At 36.5% G+C, this 22,317-nt stretch overlaps 1 protein-coding gene across 3 annotated transcripts in view; it reads right to left on the reverse strand.

Moving 5' to 3' along the window:
• Positions 1-4,463: 4,463 nt before the first annotated feature.
• The window catches only part of EDIL3 (EGF like repeats and discoidin domains 3), a 629,193-nt gene continuing 611,339 nt past the window's right edge, over positions 4,464-22,317 (reverse strand). For all 3 annotated transcript variants that reach the window (XM_069085066.1, XM_069085065.1, XM_069085067.1), the window contains one exon: positions 4,464-8,435. In XM_069085066.1, the coding sequence (XP_068941167.1) occupies positions 8,286-8,435 (150 nt within the window). In that variant the 3' untranslated portion in view covers positions 4,464-8,285. The remainder of the gene's footprint in view (positions 8,436-22,317) is intronic.

Raw genomic sequence — 22,317 nt, forward strand, 5'->3', positions numbered from 1 at the left:
CAAACCTTTGTATCTGTTTATATTTTGTATATACTGCTTTTATACATCTTTTTTTCTGCTAGCAGAATAAGTTTCTTGAATTCAGGAATGGTTCATTTTTTTTCTTTGTATCCTCAGTGGCATAGTGGTTAGGAAGTTGGTCTCTGAATCAGGTAGATTTAAATTCAAGTCTTACTTCTTACATATACTGACTATGTGACCCTAGGGAAGTTATTTAATTTCTAAGTGATTTAGGTACTTCTCTAAGTTGTAGAGATGCTCAACTGCATTGGTAGAGGGAGTTTCTCTATATCAGTGAAATAACATGCCCAGTCTTTTTCCTTATCTTCAGTACCTCCTACATATTAAAGGACTCAAGTGTTCACTGAATTGAATCTACTCTTATGTAAGCTTCTTGAGTGCAGGCACCATTTCTTACATTTCCTTATGTATTTGTATCACCCACCATAGCTTTTCATCTAGTTGGACCTAAGAAATATTTGTTGAATTAAAAAAGTTATAAGCATACTTTTGGATGCTCTGCTCTGGTGCTTTGGGGTTAGGGCCACAAAAAAGCTGTCTTGTAATTTCCCAAACTTCTAGAACATTGGAAGCAGTTTAAAAGAGTGGGACTTTCCGGGGACAAGTTGGGACTGCTGTTAGAATGTTCTTAATGAGCAGGTCTGACCATGCCATCCTGCTTCTCTTAGCCCTACTAATGGGGGCTCCCAATTACTTCCAGGATCAAACATAATATCCTCTATCTTTTAAAGCCATGTACAAGCTGTCCTCTTCCTAGGTTTCTAGTCTTATACCTTCCTGTGATCCTTTGAAAACAGAATGAACAGCAACAACAAGTCTCCTTGCTTGTCCTTAAGCACAACATTCCATCTCCTGGGGCCATGCTATTTCAGTGTTTTCCTTCCATGCTCTGCCTCCTCAAATTTATCTCCTTATATCCTCTGATTGCTGCAAGAAGCAGCTCAAATCCCCTGTTCTGTAAGAGGCCTTTCTATAACCCTCCTCCCAGACTCCTTTAAGAGCCTTTCTTTCTGAGATTGCCTACCACTCATACTGAATAAATCTTGTATACACAGGGTTGCTTACTCATTAGAATATAATCTGCTTGAAAGCAGGGATCATGTTTTTACCTTTCTTTGTATCACTGGTGCTTAGCACAGCACAAGGAACATGGTAAGTGCTTAATAAATGCTTCTTTTTCTTCTTATTGATGATGATAAAATTGAAATGGATCTTAGATATTAAGTGATTTCATTCTTCAGTGATGATAAGGCCAAAGTAAAGGTAGACTTCAACAGCTGTCACATCTGTTTTCTTTCTCCACCTTATCAGAAAATGATAATCTGCTTTGCCGGTTTCTGAGATAATGTTTAATGCTCTCAAAAATAGTTGCATGTTATATTGATTGGCCAGTTTATTTTTCTTGAAAGGCAAGGATTTTTCTTTTTCTTTCCACATTCCTAACAATACTTCTAGCCAATACAGTGCTATGATATTTTCAAATACTCAAAATGGATCTCTTATCTTATCCCTGCATTTGTTCCCTCCAGTGATAAGATTGCAATCTGTCCATGCCTATCCAACCTGTACTACTCAGTTTTCTGAAATGTCACATAAATTCACAACAGGAATTCTATCCACAGTGTCAAAGGCCTGCTTTGTAATTGTTAGAAGGCAAAGCAATTACAAAAATATCTATGAACCTCTTTTCTATTGGTTTGGAGGCTGAAAGAATCATCATTTATCACTAAAAACTGTCACACTATTCTTGTCTTTTTATGCATATCACCTACTGTCAGCTGTCACAGCTTTAATTCTCTACAATACTTTGGCCTCTAATATTTGGACCTGATGTTTATACAAAAAGCTGTTTTAACTTTGGCCAGGTGGGATGCATTATTTCTAGCTACCATCAATCTCCCTGCCATCACTTCCTTTACCAGTGGCAGCAGGTAGAAGGATAAGCAGCAATTAATCATCATTATGAACTTATATGTGCAAATACGTGCCTGGAACCATAAAGGTAATGTGAGATTCTGACAATCTATGGAAAAGATGTGAACCATGTGCTTGAAGAGGGTGTGATCTACATTAAAATAGTTGCTGATATGATACACATTGCCTAACATTGGAGTTTCCTGGCATTTGCCTGCTATAGCTACACACTGTATGTGATAATATGAGCAGATTCTTTGGCTACTGAGAGAGAACAAGCAAATGGAACTGTAACATCCATTAGGATTTTTTTTTCAATTACCACTACAAAACTCATCTAATAACAAAATATTGGAGGAGGGCCATAGCTAGGTGGCTTAGAGGGTGTAGTGTTGGGTCTGGAGTCAGGAAGACTCCTCTTTCTTGTTTAAATCTGGCCTCAGACACTTACTAGCTATGTGACCCTGAGCAAGTCACTTAACCCTGTTTGCCTTAGTTTCCTTATCTGTAAAATGAGCTGGAGAAAGAAATGGCAAACCACTCCAGTATCTTTGCCAAGAAAATCCCCCAAAGGGGTTGAAGAGATCAGGACACAATTGAAACATTACTAAATAGCAACAAACCTGGTGCAATATTGAAACACCCAACATGAGGTATAAATGTTTCCTGCCATGTAATCAAGGATTCCCATCTCCTCACCACCTCCCATTTCCCCATTCTGCAAAATCAATAAGGAGTTGCTTCTAAAATTCCGTTCCCTTCCTTTTGTTAAGCAAATGGAACCATATTCAATTTCATGACAATTCAGCAACTGAAATTGTGAGAAAGGTGAGGGCTCAAGGAAAATCACTCAAGGAAATGTTTTAATCCACCATTTTCACAGAGGAGTCAGGGACTAGTTTGTTTGGAATCTCAAAGGCCAGGGGCAGCTCTTTTCATCATGAAATGAAACCAAAAAAAATCAAAATTTTAATCTTTTTAGATGATTGACCTTTGTGAGCAGAGACACATAGAAAACATTAATTTTGTGACAGGAAAGATTAGTGCCTTTTTACCATCATCTTTATTTTAAGCCTCAGCAATCTGCATTTAGTGTTGTGGTTGTAAACCCTTTTTCACTTTTTGGTTCTGTACTGGCCTCACATATTGCAATGTCCCCCCACCCCTTCTCCTTCCAGTTCTCCCATTTGCAGAAACAACTTGAATTTCAACCAAGATCACAGTACTCTCCTTGGCACTGCCCTCTAAGCTACCTACTTATTCTTCTTTCATTTTGAAAGGCTAATGTAAAAAAGGATTCAAAGGATCTGTGGTACGAGAACTCTGTTGAATAATCATGCTCTAGTCTCCATGCATCCCTGGCCTTGTGAATAGCATAATAGTTCTCTGTGGGCTTCACTGAAAAGTATATTTGTGATTACTAATATCTTGAAAAAGCTCATTTATTGAGGAAAGAAATGCAAATAGCCCTGTAAAATAGCAGTAAAATAAGAATAAATAAGGATGTTGTGTGTGCTTTTATGTACCACAACAGACAACCCTGAGCACATTCTCAGGCTAACTATAGCTTATTGAAAGATGTTGGGCATCTCATCTTGCTTTTCTGACCCTTCTGAATCCAAAGATTGAATAAATCCTTGCAAGTACTTTAAAAACATCTTTACAATCTCTCCAGTGATGTCCTGAAGACCAGGAATACTATTCCTAAGGGTACCAGGCTCTAAGAAGGTGATTTAATTTGAGCAATCACTTCATCTAGTTAGAAAGAAATTGATACTTTGAGAAATGCCGTATTGTTAGAGACCAGTATTGGGTAACTACTAAAGAGGAAAGCCACAGCTTTACCATACCACTGAAGCATTTCCTGATTGGGAAAGCTGCAAAAAACAGTTTACAAAAACATCAGATTAATAAAAGGGAAGACACAGCATGGTTGGAGTTAGGGAAACATAGATTCCAATCCCACTTGCATTACTCATTAGATGTGAAAGCCAAGGGAAGACATGTGACTTCCGGGTGACACCAGATAACTCCTTTGCACCTGCCTACTAGGCTATAGATAAGTTATAATCGATATTGATGGAATAATAAGTTAGAAAATATGGCACATTTATGCGTTTTATTTGATCATTGTCATTGAAGTCAAACATACTTCAAGGCAGCGGGTGGCTCAGTGGGTAGAGTGCTGAAGTCAGAAAGATCTGAGTTCAAATCAGGTAGAGATACCTATTAGCTGTGTGATCCTGGGCAAGGCAAATCTCTTAACCTCTGTTCTTCTCAGTTTCCTCAAATGTAAAAGAGAGTTAATGATAGCTTCTTCATAGGGTTGTTAGGATCAAATGAGGTAATATTTGAAAAGAGTATTTTACGCAGTACCTGGAACATAGTAGGTACTATATAAATGCTCATTCTTCCTCCCTTCTCCAGTTTCCCTCTCAAACAGCTCTTCTAGATGAGCAATTTCTTTTTAGTAAATTTTAATTCTGCTGCCAAAGGAACATATGAAGTATGTATTAATTTTAGTATATTTGGAATGGATCTTTTATTGAGATTAGTCAGTACTTGAAGGGCAGTATAATTTTATTCAATTAGATATATGAAAAATAAATGAACCAAAAATAATGTGTAGTCAATAGTAATAGTCATTCTTGTTCAGACAACTTGTGCATTCTTATAAATGTATTTAATTACAACTGCTTCAAAAGTATCCTAGATTTTCAAAGGTTTTATTGTAAGTTTGAAGACTAGACAAGGTCATACTGCTTTTACATCATTCTACATGATTTAAGTATATACAAAAACATCTGAATATTACACAGCTTGAAAGGTTGCAAAAGTCATGTGTCTCAGATACCTCTGTACTTACTGACACATTAGAAGCCAGCACTGAATATTATAGTTTGTAAGTTGTTGGTTAGCAAAGATACACTCATTAGTACCCTTAGGTCTTCAGAGTTCACACTCATGTGTATGTAATCATTCAGAAAGAGAAAGTCAATGTAAAGATTAGAAACAGAGGCTATGAAAAGAAATTTTATTAGGACATAGATAAAACCTGTGTGTGTGTGTGTGTGTGTGTGTGTGTGTGTGTTAGAATTTCCAGGTTAGAGAATTCATGTATATCAAACCCTGAAAAGCTGGAATCTAGATCTTTCTGTGTGGCCTACCTGCTCAGATTTAACTGATTTAGTGTGAAGTTGAAATCCAACATTTTTGCTCCAGTTCAAGGTTTCATACAATTGATGCAAAAGCTAAGGACTACTTCACAACATTTCTCAACTTTTCCAAGTATAGAAACTCTGCCATTGTCAGCAAATAAGAAAAAGGCAGGCGACAAGTAAGTCACATTTGTTCTTCATGTCAGTGAACAATGTGTGTACCAGTGAAGAAATACAAAAGCAAGATAATACAATGTTTTCAAACATATTACCGAATTTACAGTTGTAGTTTTAACCAATGTTTCCAGCAAACTGATAATAAAAAAAGAATAGTATCACTAGAAAAATCCCAATATAGCATCTGATGGCATCATAAGTGATGTTTTTCCCTCCATAAATCAGCACAAAGCATTAGTCCTAACATCTTGAGCTCTCTCTTCAGGCTCTTAAGGATGAAGCTATGGAACACAGTCCACAAAAGAGATTAGTAATAAAGGTAGTGGGAAAGGAATAAGGTTATCAGATTTGAGAGAAAAATAAATTTAGTCACCATTTCTTTGTGTTTTTCACAAACCAAGGAATTTTATGTGTAAAAACGGTAAATAAAAAAAAAATCCACTCCAACTGGAAAGTAACATAAATGGGTAAACTAATCATTGAGAAAATAGCAACCTAATCTTTGGCGTCTAATGGGAACAAATCATAAATTGAGATACTTTAAAACAAAGCTTTATCATTAGAACCCAAAGTGATGCTTTTGAAGTTGCTGGTCAATGACCAACTTCTATGATCTACTTCTTGTGCCAATAGCTTCTGCTCTTGAAAAAGATGCCATTATGATTGACTTTCTCTTTTAATTTGTTTACTGTGACTGAAGACCACTTTGTATATACATCATTAAGGAATGCTGTTAACACACTTACAGACAAGACAGTAACAGTCTAGTAGTGGCTTTTGTTATGCAGCACAAATGGAAAAAAAAAAACAACTTGAAAAACTTAATGGTGTTGCACAGGACTGTAACATTTTGTACATATACCACACTTTCTTTTAACCTTTATAGGACCCTTAAATCAAGTCTTTGAAAATCCTATGTCTAAGCCTTGCAAAATAAATACTTATATAAATACACTTTGAAGGATCAGTGCTTTTGTGGAGATACCTCTGCTTCTTTATTCTTCTTTTCTTTTTTTTTTTTAAATTCAAGTAACTTGAGAGATATTGGTGAGCAGGACCTCCAATCTCTGTACCTAATTGTTGCTAAAATTGCTTAGAAAGGGCTTCAGGGTTCTTAAAATGCAATCATACATAGAACTAGACTTCCATTTTGAAAAAAAAAAAAAGACTTTTAGCTTTGGGGAGCTGTTCTTTCCCTTCTTCCCCAACTGAGGCTTGTGAAATGTGTTTTCTCTTAGGAACATCAGCTTCCAATCTCAGCAAAATTTTATTTTATTTATTTGGAAGTGCAGTAAACAAGTCACAAATTGAGCACTTTGGGCAAAATTATGGAGTACCGTATTAAAACAAGCATATTGAAGAATAGGGTTATTAACTTGGAGTCCCTGAAGATTTAAAAAAATATTTTGAACAATTTGAACAAATTGTAGTATATGAATGTAATGGAATATCATTGTGCTGTAAAGAATGAAGAAAATGACAGTGTTAAAGAGACATGGAAAAACACGTATGGAATGGTGAAGTAAACAGAACCAGGAGAAAATTTCTAATATAAACACCAATTTTACAAAAATGAACGACTATGAAATCCATATGAATTCTGACCAAGTAAATGATTATGATTCCAGAGGATGGATAAAGAAGGACACCGCCCACCTCAACACAGAGACATATTAGAATAATAAGCAGAATAAGAAATTTATTTTGGAGCATGACCAAAGTAGGAATATATTGGACTATGTTTTGCTTGACTGTGATTGTGATACAGGAGTTCCTTCCTTCTTTCTTTCCTTTCTTCCAAGTAGGTAGAAAGAGGTGGGAGGGAGAAACAAATGTCTGATAATTGAAAAAATACATATAAAAAATTGGTGATGATTTCAATGTAATTGGTTTCTTTTGTAATTCCATATATTTTATTTTATACATTTAAAAGCATTATTCTGGGAAAGGGGCTTCTGGGCTTTTTCAATTTGTCAAAGGGGGTCATGGCAGATAGACAAGGTTAAGATCCCTTGCTATAGGATAACATCAAACTGGATTTGTAGTTATACTGGTAATAAATGTGATAATTGGTGGAAAATACAGACTTTAAGAAGTACAATTTTACTTTTCCAATTTTCCTTCGATAACTCTATTACCAAATAATAGCATAATTGAAGTAATTTATTTGTGGCATTTCTATACTTATGGCTTCCATTCAGAATAAACCATGGATATTCCTAGGTAAGAACCAGGGGTTGTAGAAGGGCTGTATATTAAGTTCTGTACCTCATATAAACTAAGGCTTTTATATATATAGCGAGATTTAACTGAAAAAGTTTAGATGTATTGAGGCCATGCACTAATGAAAGAAAACGGAATAGAATTATGTGGGGGAGAGGTTTTAAGAGCTTTATAAATAATTGAAGAAGAGAATTGGATGCTAGTTCATATAGTATCCATAAGGAGTACATACCACAGGTTTTTTTTTCCCCAAAATGTGCAATAAATACTGACGCTGTTTGGTTGGCACATGGGAACGATTAAGATAATGCTGACTTATTTCATAAAGGGAAAAAAGAGAACAAAACAAAACGTATTGCTAATTTGCAGTGGTTTTCCTTTTGTTGTTTTGTTTTTTCTTTTACAGGAGACTAGTTTCAACTTACTTTCTCCGCCTCCACACTGAGGCAATCAGAACATTCTGCCTTCCCTGTTAAAAAAAAAAAAAGACACCACTCTCCTTTCCTAACATATTTCAACCAGTGTGAACAACTCAGAAGACTATGAGCAAGGTAATTGCACAGTTAGAGGGGATATGTACATGAACAGATCTAAAGGACAGAAATCAGGTTGGACCATTTAAAGGGCAGACTTAGACCTCCTAAGAAAAGACAGTGGCCTATCATTAATTGAGCACTTGTTCATGAAAAAAACAAAACAAAACATTCAATTTCCTACAGGTTTTGCACAGTTTATTCTATGGAGATACTTTTTCAGGATATAGAGAGCAGAGTTTCCAAGCACTGGGCCTTGTTAGTCGTCTTCTGTGCAGCCCAACAGCTCTGACCGCAAGGTGATCCTACCATACCAGGACCAAGGAAGGATCCTTATGTGCCGTGCATAGATGGGAGGGTCAATGACATTTTTTCGGTGTGTGTCATTGTCAAAATTGCCCTGGAAAACCTGGGAAGGAAGAGTGAAGAATGTTAACAATGTATGTCTTTTTCATATTGTAGTGCCAGTGCAATATTTACAGTGCTCATGATCACTATAAATATACCTGCATAGTGCTCGATCACAAAATATAACAGATTTGCTATATAGAAGTTAGAAGTGAAAAATTTATTCTGACACCATAAAACCAGTAAAATCCCAAGTCCAGTAAGCCAATTCTGTCATAGTAGCAAAGAAGTTAATAAGCCACAACAGCACAGAGACCCACAACATCCTTTAGCCTTCCCACAAACCAATATAAGACCAATATTTGCTCACAAGCCTATCTGAATCCCTGGGGAGCATGCTCTCCTCCCAAACGTCAAGTCTAGCTCTGACTCCCAGCTTCCTTGGGCTCTGCTCTACCCTTCAGCAAACTCCTCCCACCACAGGCTCCATATGATTACATTCAGCCTATTAGAGGGCAGAGTTTATTTTCAAAGCAGGGAAGTTCTTCAAATTCCCTTAGGCTTATTAAGGGGAAGGGAAGATCTTCAAATTCCCATTCCCATTATACATAGCCACTGAAAAGAGAGATGAAAAGGAAGGCAGTGAAAACTTTTCTAAAAAAAACAAAACGCTTCTGTGAAATAGGCACCATTCATAGAAGGTATTTCTATACTTTAAGAGATCTTTTATCTCATCTACCTGTACCAGAAGATACATAATTCAGAAAAAATGTAGTGACCTGAAATGATGGATGCTACTTTGGGTGATCTTGATATCTTGTAGCAATTGTGGAGTTTCAAGAGAAAAATCCTTTGATATTTTCCATTTCCATTGAAGGATCAAAAATATACTTTGGGCTTACAAGGAAACTATCCAATAGAGAGGTGAATAACCTTCCTGCTTAATACTGAGACAGAAAACTAGCATCCCATATTTTAGATTACTAGCAAATGATCATTTAGTAGAATATCTGAAAGCCTTCCATCATTCATGTTTATGATAGAAATAGGGATAGAGATTTTGTTTTTATCGGAATAAGGAATTCCTTGGTGAAAAAAAAAATGAAAAACAAAAAACAAAACCAAAAACCAAACAACACAAAACAAAACCCTCTTTCAATGCAGATTGGCACCTTCTTTGACACTTTTAATGTTCGAGTTGCCTAGAGCACTGAAAGAAGGTTAAGTGGCATGAAACAGTTATCCTTGACCATTGACTATGCCCTTGGTATGTTCATTCTGTGCCTAAGACCTCAGGCAGCTTGCTGCACAATATTTCTCCAGGGACTCATAAAAAACAAAGAAGCATAAACATGGACACAGAAGAAAAAGACACCCAGGTAACTCCAAAGGGATAACTGCTCTACAATGGCAAGTTCTTACCTAGGTCTCTTAGTTTTCTTCCTATCAGTGTATCCAGCTCTATAGAGGCAGTTAAGCAAGTTTGGTAACCTTAGTCCTAAAGCCCAGGCAGAGGTTGGGGGGCCAATCTTGAGGCCCGTGTAGCTCTCTAGTCCTCAAGTGTAGCACTTTTGACTGAATCCAAACTTCACAGAACAAATCTCCTTAATAAAAGGATTTGTTCTGTAAAACTTGGCCTCATCAAAAGGCTGCACCCAAGGACCCAGAAGGCCATATGTGGCCTCAAGGCTGCAGGCTCTCCACCCCTGGCCCAGCATCTATTCACACTTGTCTATGCTGTCTAAGGACAGGCCCTTAGTGAAAGAGAAGCTGAGACCTCACTGATGCTATTGGGGTTCACTGCCTTCTTGCCCCTCCAGTTCAGTTGTCTTGCCTCCTACTAAATGCTATTAAAGCGGAAAGAAATATAACACATAGCATATAGTAGAACAAAGAACAGATGAAAAAAGTGTTTTAGAGAGGCATATTTATCTCTGGTATCCCTGTTTTATATTGTGACACCTTGGCTCTGTTTTTGAATTTGAATTGTCTCATGGAAAGGGAAATGTGATCTTTCTGTAGCTGTTTTACAGTGAACATTTGAAGAACAAATCTTCAAAGCTTGCAGACTTCAATTTGGTAAGTACCTGATGGCTGCAGTAAGATTTTTATTTTTCTTGTTTAAAGTCAAAGTTGGCCAATAGGAGACCTGGCAGTAAAAGTCTGGGGAAAAAAGGCAACTCCAAGACCACATAGCAGAAAATGTAATGTATTGCTTCATAAGGACTAAAATGAAAGGTAAGAGATAAGAAATAATGCCCTTTAGACAGAGATGGTTCAGTCACACATGAGCAATAAAGATGTTCTGGAATCAGTAAAAAAAATTAAAAAAATACTTTGCTTCAAAGCATAAGGTAATGGTGGCACAGATTAATATAAGGCACAGAAAAGACAGTGTAGCTCTATTGCTAGCTGGTGGGAAAATCTACTTTAAGTAGATGGTGAGAGTAAAATGTCACATCCATATCTGATAGGGGAACATATTTCAACTTGACATAAAAAACCTATCCCCAAGGCCATTTTATGAATTAATATTTCTTGGAGATGGTAATATTGAATTCTAGCAAGTGCAGAATCTTTCCTGCATCTGGATCAAAGTTTCACTTATGGGAAATTCAGACCCTTACAATAGTGCTCTCCAAGTAGAAGATGGGGTGAGTAGAGGAGGAACAGGGGAAGAAAATGAGGAGAAAGGAGAGCAGGAAAGAGAAGAGAAGAGGGAAGAGGACAAATGGAGGAGGAAGAAGGGAAAGAAAGAGAAGAGGAGGGGGAGAAGGGGAAGAAGGGGAGGAAGAGGAGGACAACGAGGAAGAGGAAGGTGTGGACAGAACAATCTCATGAAGTCAAAGTAACTCAGACCTTATAAGCACACAATACAATATTCCACCTAAGGAAACACAAATATGAAACCTCCAAAGAGATTGTCTTTGCAACAGCAGAGAATAAAGGTTCTGGCGTCCTGACACACTCCCTGAAGCACAGTGTTGTTTTCAAAAAGCTGACAGGGATTGTGTTGCCACCATTTAATAACAAACTCTTAAAATCTAATTTTGCTACACTTCTATGGCATGAAACAGTAACTTTGAAAATCCTGGTTTAGATTCATTAACTTTCCTTGAAGAATTTGTAACGTCCCCAAATAGAGTTCTGTGCACTTTGATCTTAGAAGGGAAGAAAGGATACTAAGAATTTCCTTTTTAGTCCACTAGTCCCTAGCTCAGATTTCAAGTAGGAATGATTAATTCGTTGAGCATTAGTAGAGTTATTATTGACACAAAAATTAAAGTAATAAAGGATAAGTTTTGAGAATAAAAACTATGAACAGAAATAAAATATACCATAACCTTATTAATCTCTTACTTTGGTGTCTGAAGGTTGAAGGATATAAATGAATGTTCAATTTTTCCCCATAGATATAAATAACTAAGAGTTATAGAAATTACAATTTATATCTAGGAGACACAACTATGACAAAGATCATAATAATGAACCTAGAAACATATGAAGTTATACTCCAACATCTCTCTGGGTAACCAGCACAAAGGCAAGGAGGAGAAAACTGATTCAAAAATGCTATTATGCTTATGCAGGAAAATGTGCTGCACATGTGGTGCATTCCTTGCTATACCAGCAGGGAAACTCTGCTGATAAGGCCATCACCATGCATTACTTGGAAGAAGATCTCTAAGTCAGAATCTTCTGCAGTGACTTCAGAGAGAATTCTTTGAAAGGTGTGCAACCATATATGCTATAAAGCAAGAAGCATTTACATTCAGTTCCATTTCTGAAAGACCGAGGGGCATAAACACTCATCCACAAGCAAAAATCTATTGCATGTGAGAGTTAGTCTTTTACAAATAGGTGTGCAGATGTTTCAGATTGGAGAGAAGGCTATTAGCTAATTATCTGGTGACAAGTTTGCTGATGTATTAAAATATGATACTGCCTGTACTCCCAACATATGGACCCTGAGGAAAACACCCAGTGTTTTGGATATGTACCATAATAGATACCTTAAAAAGAAGAGTGATATAAGTTAAGAGTAAGGACCATTAGAATGCCTTGCTATATTCTTTTGCTAAAAATATGATGGATTCAGTTCTCTTAGTTCATTTGTTATATTGAAAATAATACATGTCAAAAAAACTAGTAAAGAGTTAATTCTCAACATATGGCAGCAAAATATATTATTGAGAGCATATTAGACCTAAGGGAAAAAAAGTTAGTGATGTGAGAATCATATTATTTCCTTTGGTCATCGGTACAACATGATGCTGCAACCCCAAAGACCCACATAATATTAAATATCACTAAAAAGTTTATTAAACAAGCTAAAAATTATTAGTATGCTTGTAGGTAAAGATATGACACATTTTCTGGAGCCATGAAAGTAGCAGTAGATTTGGAGTCAAATATGGAGTCAAATAAGTAGCAGAATCCCAATTCAGCTACTTATCCCCTGTGTGGGCTTGAACAGTTCATTTCACTGAGCCTGTTTGCTCCTATGTAGTATTATTCAGGAATATGTTTTCATTTAGACCTATATTCTGTTGTCAGTGTTTGGCCATGGCCAGTGTGCAAAATTTGTTTCGCTAGTTTATGCTTATTGTCTACAAGGGCTTTATTTATCTTTTTCATGGTGTGGTTGGGCAGAGTTGGAGGGAGAAAATAAATGCAGGAAAATTGAAAAAAGGAACTGGAAAAACCTCCCAAATAAACAAGGGATATAGTAGGGAAGGTCATACCAGTCTTAAGTAATGGCAACCTTAACATTTAGTTACATTTTTTCTTTTGTTGGATATTCCCGACTCACACTTAGAAACTGCTCAAAACATATTTGAATTTATTCATGGATTTTTAATTTTTCCAGGTCATCTCTTGGATTAATAAGTATCTTAAATGTTTAATTTGTTCCAATATTATTCCTTTTGATTACCCCTTATTTAAGGGTCTAGAATTTTTTGATGGTCAGTGTTCATTTTACCCATTTCACTAACTATTTTACATATTTTTATCTTATTACCTCTTAACTTCTTAACTCTACTTTTAAAATATGAATATTTTAAATTTAAAATATGAATATTTTAAATTTAAAATATCATATATTAGGGTAAATTATCTCATATAAAAGAGGCAAGAGAAAACTGTTACAATGGAGGGGAAGAGCAGGAAGGTGAAAGGGAATGGGCGAACCTTACTCTCATTGAATTTGGTTTAAGGAGGGAATAACATACACCCTCAATTGGGCATCTTACCCTACAGGAAAATAAGGGGATAAGAGGGAGGATGATAGAGGGGAGGGCAGATTGGGGGAGAGGGTAGTTAGAAGCAAACACTTTTAAAAAGTGACAGGGTCAAAGGAGAAAATAGAATAAGTGGGGGGCGGGATAGGATGGAGGGAATTATAGTTAGTCTTTCACAATATAACGACTATGGAAATATTTTGCGTAACCACACATGTACAACCTATAGTGAATTGCTTGTCTTCCCAGTGGGGGTGGGTAAGGAGGGAAGAAGGGAAAAAAAATCTGGAACCCAAAGTTTTAAAAACAAATGTTTAAAAAAATTGCTTTTTACATGCAACTGGGAAATATGATATACAGGCACTAGGGTATAGAAATCCATCTTGCCCTACTAGAAAGTTGGGGTGGGGGGATGAGGGAGGATATAATAGAGACCAGATTGAGGGAAGGGGTATTCAGCAGGCTCACTATTTTGGGGTGGGGTGGGGGAAAGATGGGGAGAAAAATCTGTAACTCAAAATCTTGTGGAAACGAATGTTGAAAGCTAAAAATAAATAAATAAATTGGAAAAAAAATATGGGATCTCAGATCTCCTGAGTCTGTCCTCAAAATACAGCATTACTGTTCTTCTGATTAGGAGAGTTAAACATTTCTTGCTCCAGTGCAAATTTCTTGATTCCCAGTGATCAGAACTGCACACACTACTCCTTAGGATTCTAGAAGTTAGAGCTGAAAGGGACCTTCAATATCATATAGCCTTAATTTCTAATTTTATATAGAAGGAAATTGAGGCCTTGAGAAATTAAATGACTTGTCTGGAGTTATTAAACCATAAAACCTAGATCTTCTAATTGCTAATCCACTATCCCCTCTATGACACAATGAGATGTATATATTTTTTTTAAATTACAGGCATTATTCGATTCTTTTATTTTCACTTACAATCTTTACTGAGGCTCAGACTGTGTATATGGATCTTTGGGGCTTATGTCCACATAGAATATTCTATGACCCTCAGATACTTTTTACTGGGTGTTTTCTCTCTTTAAGTTATGGCTTAGATTTATCCACTATATATAGTTCTGATTATTTATCCTTTACACACATCTGTAAGTTTGCTGTGCATTCAGACAGACTGAGGAGACTTTTGTAGAGTCTACCATCAATATCTTGTTTTATTACTATTTAGGACAGATTAGTCTTATTCTCAAATGTGGAGCTTTGACTGTGATCCTTTTTTCATCTAGATCAATTATAAGGTCCAAGTAAGACAGGTCCTTGCTAGCAATAACTTTTCACAAACTGTACTTTCACAAACTATATCTTTATTCAGAGGAGGGTTCATTGAATGATCCTTGTCATATAATAATAATTTCATTCTTCAAAAGGTGGAGGGAACAAGAGTTATGTCTGATAGTGACTGTCAGGAACTCACTTTGGGGGGTAGAAATGTTGGGAACCTTAGAGGAAGGTTCCCATAGGAGAGGTCTAATTCTTTCTATAATTTGTAATAAAGAAGGTGAAAAAAGTCATGTGTAATCTAATATAGACATGAAATTTTGGAAGAGCAGATTTTAATGGGTTTAGAAGAAGGTTAGGTAGGATACAATGAATTTAAAATCTTTGTGGAAAGTCGGTGTGTGCAAGAGATAGAAATTAAATAAAAATACTAAGACATAAAGTGGAAAAAAAACATTCTAAAGAGGAGGAAAAAAATGAGTCACTTGAAGAGATTTATGGAGAAACACAAGGAAGTCACTTGTGAACTTGAATTTCACCAAGAATTGTAGAGAAAAGTTAGCTATGATGCCAGAAGGACCTGCAGGCAAGTCCTTATTCCTACACAAACTGAATGAATGACCCTGGACAAATTGTTTCAGCTTTGAGTGATCCAAGACTAAATTGCAGAGAAGGTGCCAACCTTCATTATTGGAGGGATCTTCCTTAGTAGAAAAGTCCTTATATATGTGAAATTATAGTCTAGCACTAGCAACAGTATGAATACAAGAGTGTCGCATGATCCTAAAAGAATGGTGTTGAATTTTAAAGCTCAGAATAAACTATGGCTGGTGAGAAAAGCTAATGCCAAAAATTCCCACAGTTTTTGAAGCTTTAGTGGCTAAATAGAGCTAGTAATAGTGTTGCTGTGTCAGAAGATAAGAGAATAAAATGAAGGGTAGTAATGTTACATGGGATGATGTGAGGGGAAAAGGCAAAGCTTCTCAATCCTTAGTTTGCTTACTAAGATATTAGAGTACTTTCCTGTCTGTTAAATTAAAGGTGCCAAGAACAGATGAACTATATCCATCACTTAGTACAGTGCCTGGCATGTATTAGGGGCTAGATGATTAACTGATTATATCCTCAGATACTAAAAGAATGTACAGATGTGATTGCAGGATTACAGTGAGTCATGTGAAAGATCATGGAGAATAAGAGAGATACCCAAGGATTACAGCATTGTATACATTGCTCTGATTTCCAGAAAAGGGAAGAGAGTGGAGTTTCTATTGGGCACCAAAGTTAATTGATTCCTGGGGAAATTCTTGAATGAATCATTTCAAAAGGTTAGTAAATGTTCAGAAAAGGGAGCAATGCTTACAAAGAGCCAGCATGGATGGCTTCCTCAAGAACTGGTCTTTACTTATCCCTAGGCTGGAAAACTTTTTTCTTAATCAATAACTTGGATAAAGGCATAGATGGCAGTTCATCAAGTGTGCTGATGTTACAAAGCTGGGATTCTTGACAGACTCAAGATGTAAAAACAACATCAAAAACTAGAACTTTGGATTGAATCTAATGAGATGTCCTTGAATAAAAATCACTTCAGGTACAAAATAGGTGAAACAAGGTTTCTTAGACATTTGCCTTAATCAATTTCAGGAGTTCAAAGGACTACAAGCTTCAAAGGAGTAATCAGTATGTGATTGTGCCAGTCAAAAAGTTAATGCTGTCTGAGGCAGCATTGGGGGAGGCATGATTTCCAGGCAGAATAATCTTATGGATATAACACCACATTTGGAATTAGAGGTCCTGGGTTCAAAACTTTGTTCTGCTACTTGCTATCTGTGTGACTTCAGATATGTCATCTAACTACTCTGTTTTTGGATAACTCTGAAGGTCCCTTTCAAAGCTGTAAGTCTATCACAGTTTTTTGATTTGTACTATAAACTTGTCCATTTATTTCACAGGACATCTGCGAATGGGAATCTCCTTAACATCCTTCTCGGGTGCGAAGAAATAATTCAGTCCTCTTTATGTGTCCTCTATTGGCTCTGTATCAGTCACCAAAGGGCCCTATACTACACTGTGGTAAAGTATGGAGAACACTGGCCTTTAGGGTAAAAAAAAAGTAGGTTTGAACTCTGTCTCTGGCACTGACTTTGTTACCTTGGACATGTCCCTTTGACTTTCTTTGGTCTGATTAATTTTTTGTTTATATAAAACCTGTCTTACTTTCTGGGCTTCTCTATTAATCACACTTAGGTTATATTTCCTTTTTTATAAGATGCCATTTCCCCAGTAATAACTTCTTTATCTCTGCTGAGATAAAGTCTCTAAGTGCAGATGTTTTTGAGCAACTAGAGTTTTATAAATGTAAGCAAGGATACTTTTTTATGGTTTGCAATAAGTTGGTTTTAAAGAGTTTGATTTTTCCAAATAAGAATTACATTTCACCACAGTTCCATTCTGCAAAATGGAACAACTGTAATGGACTGTGGGAGTTTTCTACTTCATACTACTATGTCAAAATTCATTGTGTTGAGACAACTATTATTAAGTTCACTTGCAATCTCCTTTGAACCACCTTTTATTGATTAGCTAAGAACAAGTCCCATATAATTAGCCTTCTCAAAGGTTCATGAACCACCTGTTCTAAGAAACAGCTATTCGGCATGCCAACTATTCTCTCATTCCTCTGTTTTCTTCACAAGATTTTCTTCTGTTGCTCCATTAATATAGGTGGTTCCTAAAGTATGGTCTTTAGATTTTTCTCTTCTTTATTTATATTCTCTTGCTAGAATATCAAATTAATGCCCACTGCTTAAAAAGCATTTCTATATTGATAACTTTCCAATTTATATCACCATCTCTGACATCTCACAAGTTCTAACGATGTATTTCCAACTATGTGCTAGATATTTCCACCGGAATGTCCTGATAGGGCTTTAGTTTCACAATCTAAAACTGAACTAATCATAGTATCATACTGTAGTACCTTACTAAAATCAGTTTTCACTTACCACTAAACTACTTAGTAAAAGTATTTTTCCCAGGTAGAAAGCAGACTGAAGGATGTCTGGAGGCAGAAGTGTGAACTTTGGAAATTCGTGGAGATGAGAGGATGTGGAGAATAGATACACACCAGTGAAATGGCCAGACAACTACAACTGAAGGCTTTTGCTATTCCACAGTGAATGTACTCATGAGAAAGTGGATTCTTTTTTGGGCTCGCTGACCTACTGGTTTAGGAGTAATCTGCTGGTACAACATTTTGCTCTTTTGCCATTTTCCAGTCCTGGCGAATTTATCCTGTCTTTATTCTCACTTCTCCCCCCAAAAAATTATTAATCAGAATGGTTTTCAAATTAAATTGCACTCTCAGACAAGGCCACTGGCTCACATATTATATTGACAAACACTTTTAAACATAGATGAAACCAAAGACTCTCGCACTGCTGGAATTCCATACTCTTATGAATCTCCACATATGTCTATCCAAGCTTTCCATCACTCTCAAATTCACTTATAACTGCCTGAAGGCCAGTGTAATCACACAAACTTCTGTCAACAATACCAGCATCAGGGGACCATTTGTACAGTATCAAGGGGAACATGGGGAGGAGGAAGGCAATCATTCAAACTACTTGCTTTGGCTCCACCCCCAACTATCCTTCAGTTTTGAATTAATAGATAGATGATAGTATTTTTCTCCCTTTTTTTTTCTTTTTGGAGGGCAACTGGGGTTAAGTGACTTACTCAAGGTAACATGGATAGTTTTTGTGTTAAGTGTCTGAGGTTGGATTTGAACTCAGGTCTTCCTGACTCCAGGCCCAGCGCTGTACTCACTGTACCACCTAGCCACCCCTAGATGATAGTACTTTTAAGAAACTCTTTAAACAGATGGGGAAATATATATATATATATATATATAAAATATGCATATGTAATTTTTACATACATGTTTTTGCTTTATAAACAACTTTTCTGAAAGGTATCTAATGCAGAAAATAAAGTCAATCTTTCTTAGGTGAACAAGCCACCTTGATATGACCAAATTTTCTAGTTCATTTCTTTTAACATATTGTGGCCATTTACACATCACCATTGACTCCCTGAGTGACCTTTGACTAATGGCATTTCTGAGGCACCCTGTTCTTTCCCATACAAAATGTGAATATAATTTGTTAAGTCTGCCTTTTAGAATTATCATGAGAATCAATCAAATGACATATTACAGATGAAGGCAATTTGAAAATATGAGGTAAAACTATGAAGGTAAAGCCTCATCATTGTTCATGTTAGCATTACTGCTACTACTACTGCTGCTGCTGAAAGAAGTAAGGGATGACTAATGGACTACTTTTGCATTTCCTTGGTATCATGCAGATCTATGGGAAGAGGCCCAATATTCCATGTGGACTTCCTATAATGATTTTACAGGGAAATACAGACAAGTTGCACAGGATGGACAACCATAGATTTTAATGGTTTTAATCTGTACATTGAAAGAGACTCTAAATTGATAATACAGACCTATAAAAGTATAGAATGGCTGGAAGTCATTGTTATATACTGGTACAGAGCATGAACAGCTATTGTCTATTATTAGGAGCTCTATTCAAAGTAATATATTAGCTGTTCTCTTGGGAAGTTAAAGACATATTCAAACAAATGACCATTGACTTCCATTAAGAAGCTTCTGGGTTAGCAGTTTGTTTTTTTTTTAGAGGGGAAGGTAGGGCAATTGGGGTCAAGTGACTTCCCAAGGTCATATGGCTAGTTTTGTGTTAAGTGTCTGAGGTCACATTTGAACTCAGGTCCTCCTGACTCCAGTGCTGGTGCTCTATTCGTTGTGCAACCTAGTTGTATCCTTGGTTAGCAGTCTTTATATGATGTGACTGAAGTATTAAAACTGGTTTTGATGTGTTACTTGTGGAAATCATTCTTATTAGCTTATTGTCACATCTAATAAGTATTCATGTCTCTGAAGCATGCTCTAATTCAGTAGTACCTCTGAAAGTCTGTTTAAATTTCAGAAAAAAACGAATCTAGATATATAAATTCAGTTTCATCAAAGTGATGAACTATGGAGTTTTTAATCTATGGGAAAAGTCTCATTGAACAAACATGCTACAATCAAGTTGTTTTTGATCATTGAATATTATTGTGTACAAGGAGGAACTGCTGGGAGAAGGAATCAGGAGTTTATAGGAGAGAACCGCCACACTGGAGACTGCTTTATATTAAGAACATCCAGTGGACATTGGGATTAAGTGTAAGATTAGCCAAGAAAACAAACAAAAACAAAAACACACGCGAAAAACCTCAACAGATTTAGGAACAATGGAGGCCAATTAGGTGCATGTGGGAAACATGAAGGGTGAGTTATTGAGTCCATTGGGATGATTTACTTTTCCTAGGACTCTGTCACATGGTCCTTATACATGAAAGAATGAAGATAGTGCCAGCCTTAAAAAAATGAATACCTGGATTTTAGTCAGACCTCTGGCACTCACTAGTTCTGTGACCAAGGATGAAATTTTCATTGCCCTAAGAGAATCTTTGAGGCTACAAATTACAGAGAAGTTTCTAATCCACAAAAATGAAGAAAGTTTTTACTTTGGGCACTTTCTACACTGAATAAGCCACAGATCTGGACAATGAAAGTCCCGTGCAAACCCACTTCACAGCATTCTTCTTTGGTGATCTCCTCCACTTGGTCTAACAGAGGGTCTAAACAAATGTTCTGTTTAAATGAAAGACCTCTCATTTATTCTAAAGCATGGTCTTCAAATTTAGACTGCTTCCACTGGACTTTCCCTGGAGAATTTCTTTTCTTTTTTGGCCTTTTTTGGAGGGCAGTTGGGGTTAAGTAACTTGCCCAAGGTTACACGGCTAGTTTTTGTTTTTTTTTTTTTTTTGGTCTGGGTGTTAAGTGTCTGAGGCCGGAACCAAACTCACATCCTCCTGACACCGGGGCTGGCGATTGATTCACTGCGCCACCTACCCGCCCCTTCCCTGGAATATTTCAAACTATAAAGATCTATTTTCTACTAATCTTTTCTAATTTTGCTCACTGTCATAGAGTGGTGATGATGCAGTTTTACCATGGCACAGTTACAAATAAGCACTTGCTTTTGAGTATAAAATCTTTGACCAAAGGGATTGTGATTAAAAAAAAAAAACAAGTAAAGAACAACAGAACGTGAATTCTGGCAGTTATTTAATTAATTAGATTTTCTGGGAAAATTTATCAATATGCCCAAATTATACCATGACTGATATTCCACTTTTGAATATATCCTCTATAATCCATTCTTCATTATCACTCTTATTATATGTCAAAACTGGAAGCTATAAGTAAAATAAAATCTTATATCAAGCTCAATTTCTAATATTTCAAGAGTGCCCTTTCCCTCTTGGGCTCTCAATTCTCCATGAAGGAATTCATTTTGAGGAGAATGGCACATTTATGCCGAAAGCATCCATAATTACTAATAGATTATGATAATCAGCATCCACAGTAATGGACTTTTTTTTCTGCCCTAAAAATAGAATGCTGAATTATGGATAAAATCTCACAGAATTTCAAAGTTAGACACTACCCTTCAGGCCATATAGTCTAACATGTACCAACTCCTTAAAATACCAACAAAAAGAAGAACTCTTCATTGGCAAAAGAGAAGTGAAAGCTGTTGTGGAATATAACTGCCACCTGGACAGCATCCTTATTAGAAACAACAAAAAAAAAATAATGAGTTCTCATTGCAGAACAGTCGATGAAGTAAAACAGCCAACAGAAGAGTTAGCAGCAGGCAAATATGACTAGATATGTCAGAGTTGAGGAGACTCAATTAAAATACAGGTGTAGGACTTCCTGTGAGAAAAGGCTGCAAACATAGACAAGCCCTACCAGAATACACTACACCTGTTGAAGAATAATGTATATAATTAGCACATAATTAGCCAAATGAAATAAGGTCTTGCTTCCAACTCCAGCATGAAGCATTGTGTGTCTCTCTGTGTGTATTCCATGTGTCTCTCTTTTTTATTTAATTTTTTGTTCCAAGATAATTTCAAAAGAAGTTGAATGAGCATACTAGTCCCACCTATGATGCATATTGGTGCATGTAGTTTGATTGATGTGTTAGTCTGCCATTTTGAAACTAAATGGTGGCTGATAAGCACATTATCTGGAATTCAAGTACACACACATTCTCTCTCTCTCTCTCTCTCTCTCTCTCTCTCTCTCTCTCTCTCTCTCTCTCTCTCTCTCTCTCTCTCACACACACACACACACCCTGATGAAATTTGGTCCATTGTTATGGATCAATTCATATTCTATTTTTACTCATGCTCACATGATAGCTCTGTCTCCTTTTCTCTATTTCAGTTACATCTTCCAATAGGGAGATTACTGGGAGAAGGAGAGGGAGAAGAGAAGTAGGAAATGAAGGAACAAGGGAGGGAGGGGGG

Source organism: Petaurus breviceps, unplaced genomic scaffold (assembly GCF_028583685.1).
Source record: "Petaurus breviceps papuanus isolate PSGF00001 unplaced genomic scaffold, PetGlider_PUasm1.0 175, whole genome shotgun sequence".
In the NCBI taxonomy this organism is placed as follows: Eukaryota; Metazoa; Chordata; class Mammalia; order Diprotodontia; family Petauridae; genus Petaurus; species Petaurus breviceps.